This window comes from Podarcis filfolensis, assembly GCF_964270895.1.
Source record: "Podarcis filfolensis genome assembly, chromosome: 3".
Taxonomy (NCBI): Eukaryota; Metazoa; Chordata; class Lepidosauria; order Squamata; family Lacertidae; genus Podarcis; species Podarcis filfolensis.
In genome coordinates this window covers 56292363-56295227 of record NC_139606.1, presented here as the reverse complement: position 1 = coordinate 56295227, position 2865 = coordinate 56292363, and the positions used below count along the sequence as shown (strand labels likewise).

The following is a 2865-nucleotide window of genomic DNA, read 5'->3' as shown; positions in this document are numbered from 1 at the left end:
TGGAATGACTTCATTCACCCCATTGGTTTCAGCGAGAACAAGCGCGCGTCTGAAGATAGCGCCATGGAAGAAAGGGAGGAGATGGCGCTGGGGGCGACCGCGAGGCCGGGTGCGGAACAAGCCGGCACCAGGGTCCCCGCGCGGGCAGGCGGGCGGGCGGGGTTGCGCGGAGGGCGCCGGCCGGCCGAGGCAGCTGCGGCCCAGGCCCTCCTTGGCCAGGCATTGTGACGCGCGCGGGCGCCGACTGTGCTGCTGCGCAGCCGGGGGCGGCGTGCGCCAGGGCCCGAGGCCACATCGGCCATGAGGCGGCACCAGCAGCGGCGTCGGCCGCGGCGCGGGTCGGGCCAGTACCTCGGGGCGGAGCCCGGGTGGCGCGTCTCCCCGAGCGACCGAGGCGCGCCCAGCGCCAGCAAGGGCCGCAAGAAGGCGCCCGCCACGTCGTGCTGCAGCTTGTCGGGCGCCGAGACCCCGCGCAGGATGGCGCGGCGACGCAGCAGCCCCGGCCGCTTTTCCCCGCCGCGGCCCTTTCCGGACGCCTACAGCTCGGAGCCCGAGGTGGCGGGCGGCGAGGGCGGCCTGCGGCGACACCTCCTGGCGCAAGCGTACCGCGACGAGGGAGGCCTGCTGCTGCCCCCGCCGCGCAAGGGCAAGGGTTGCTCGACGGCGCCGCGTGGCAAGCGGCCCGCCGCGTCTGCCTCTTGCGCCTCCCCTCTGCGCCTGTCCGCTTGGCAGCAGCAGCACCTGGCGCCGGCGGGCGAAGGCTGCGCCACGCCGTGCACCACCTCGTGCACCACGCTCTACGGCGGGGACTTCCCGGGGCACCCCGATCTCCCCGCGCGCTCCCCGGTGGGCAGGTGCACCCGCGTGGAGGAGCTGCTCCGCGACGACCAGTGGGCCAGCCCGGTGCCTCGGCCCTTGGAGTATGGCACGGATCTCCCCACCGACGCCAGCAAGCCTCCCTCCATCTGCCCCTCTTCCTTCTCCTTCGCCCAGTTCGACAGCAAGGCCTCCCCTCGCCTGGAGAAGAAGGAGCTCCCTCGGAGGGACTGGCAGGAGCCCTGTGACAGCAGCCACAGCCTGGCAGACCTCATGCACTGTTTGGCGAGGCCGTATGAGGAAGAGGAGCCTCAGGCCTATCTGCCCCGCGACCCCAGCGCCCACCTGCACCAGCGCCTCCTGGGCCGCAAGCCCCGCCGCAAGCCCCGCAAGGGAGACCCGCAGGTCAGCCTGCAGGACCTGACGGACAAAAGGTACGAGGACCTGATCCCCGAAAGGGACAAGAAGATTGCGGCCCTCATGCTCGCCAGGCACCAGGAGGAGGAAGAGATGAAGGACCGTCAGCTGCAGGTTTCCGACGCCTGGGATAAGATGAGGAGGAAGGAGAAGCAGCACAAGGCCAGGGCGGAGAAGGAGAGGCAGTACCAGTTGGTGGACAGCCTGGACCAGTGGCAGAGGGACCGCGATCAACGGAAAGCCAAGCTCAGGCTAGAGGAGCAGCAGCTGTTGGCAGCCCGGGAGAGGGATGTGATGCTTCGGGACAAGAAGTGGAAGAAGCTGGCCAAAGAGCAGGATTGCAGGCGGAGGGAGAAGCTGGAGAACGCTCGGCTTCAGGCCGAGTATCGGAAACGGTGCCAGGAAAAACAGCTCTGGGACAAAAGGTTAAGCGATAGGCGTACCAAAGAGCAGAACTCTGCTTTGTACAAGGAAAGGATGCTGCAGGCCCTGGAGAAGAGGCTGATAAAGGATATGGAAAGGAAGAGGAGGAAAATCGATATGAATGACTACAAGCAGACCAAGCACATGAGCGCTAAGGACCAGGTGGAAGATCGGGTCAAAGCCGACGAGCTGTACAAGAGGCTGTGTATCGAACAAAAGCTTCAGAGGTCCCAGGAAATCCTGGAGCAGCTGCTTGAAGAAAGGAACAGGGAACTGAAGGAGAAGACTTTAAAGGAAGAAGAGCAGGGCTTGATAGCCAAGGTAAGAGCCAAAGAGACGGAGGAAGAGAAGAGGAGGCGCAAGGAGATGTTGCTGCAGATAGCTGAGATGAAGATCCAGCAGGCCAGAGAAATCATGTCCAAAAATATCCGGGACAGATCGCAGCGCGTGAGAGAGCTGAACTGTATGAAAGAACGGAACCACCATTTTCGCAAACAGAAGCTTGATTATGACGAAAAATGTCACCTACGGGAAATGCAAGAAGCTTTAAGAAGGAAAGCTCAGAAAAGCAATCAGATTCTAAGGCACAAGGACGCAGCTATCGACGAGTCTAGGAGAATAGCCAAAGCATCTTACGACCTTAGAGAAAAAGTGAGAGACCTGATAAATCGCAATTCATTCGACCAGATGGCTTTAGATGCGCAACGTAATGCAAGCCTCCTTAGAGGCCTGTAATGAAGTTTAAGGAAACATTCCAGACTGTGTTGTGTCAAAAAAAGATGGTTGTAATGCGTTCGCTCTGCATTGCTGTACACTAAAGTGATTTGAGCCTTAATTACTGTTTGACTCATAAGTGTTTGGTTTACAAACATTTACTGTTTATACTAAAAATCTATCACTTGCATTTGTGATTTGATTGTGAAGAGAAAGAATTGAACTTTGGCCCTGTGCTACTCTTTATGGAAAGTGGCCTTGGTTTAATGCTAGGCACTTTGAACTGAGTATTCTTGTAACAAATTATGATTTTGTAAAATTCTATTTTACAATGAATATCTGAAGTGTTCACAAATTACGGAGTTTACACAGTTTGTGAATGGTTCATGACACATTTCAAAGTATGTAGCAGTTCATCATACATCAAGAATAGAATCATATTTAAAGATATTCCAATAATTTATTATCTAAAGAAATACTATTTTTAGGGCTAAA

At 57.6% G+C, this 2865-nt stretch overlaps 1 protein-coding gene across 1 annotated transcript; it reads left to right on the top strand.

The window, feature by feature from the left end:
• The first annotated feature begins 262 nt into the window (after positions 1 to 262).
• Positions 263 to 2491, top strand: CCDC185 (coiled-coil domain containing 185). Its single transcript, XM_083608558.1, has one exon. It carries the CDS (start codon positions 301 to 303, stop codon positions 2389 to 2391), a length of 2091 nt encoding a protein of 696 aa, XP_083464684.1. The 5' UTR covers positions 263 to 300; the 3' UTR covers positions 2392 to 2491.
• The last annotated feature ends 374 nt before the right edge of the window (positions 2492 to 2865 follow it).

Bases quoted from the DNA above. Each gene is read 5' to 3' on its own strand.
- CCDC185 (XM_083608558.1), top strand. From the start codon at position 301: ATGAGGCGGCACCAGCAGCGGCGTCGGCCGCGGCGCGGGTCGGGCCAG.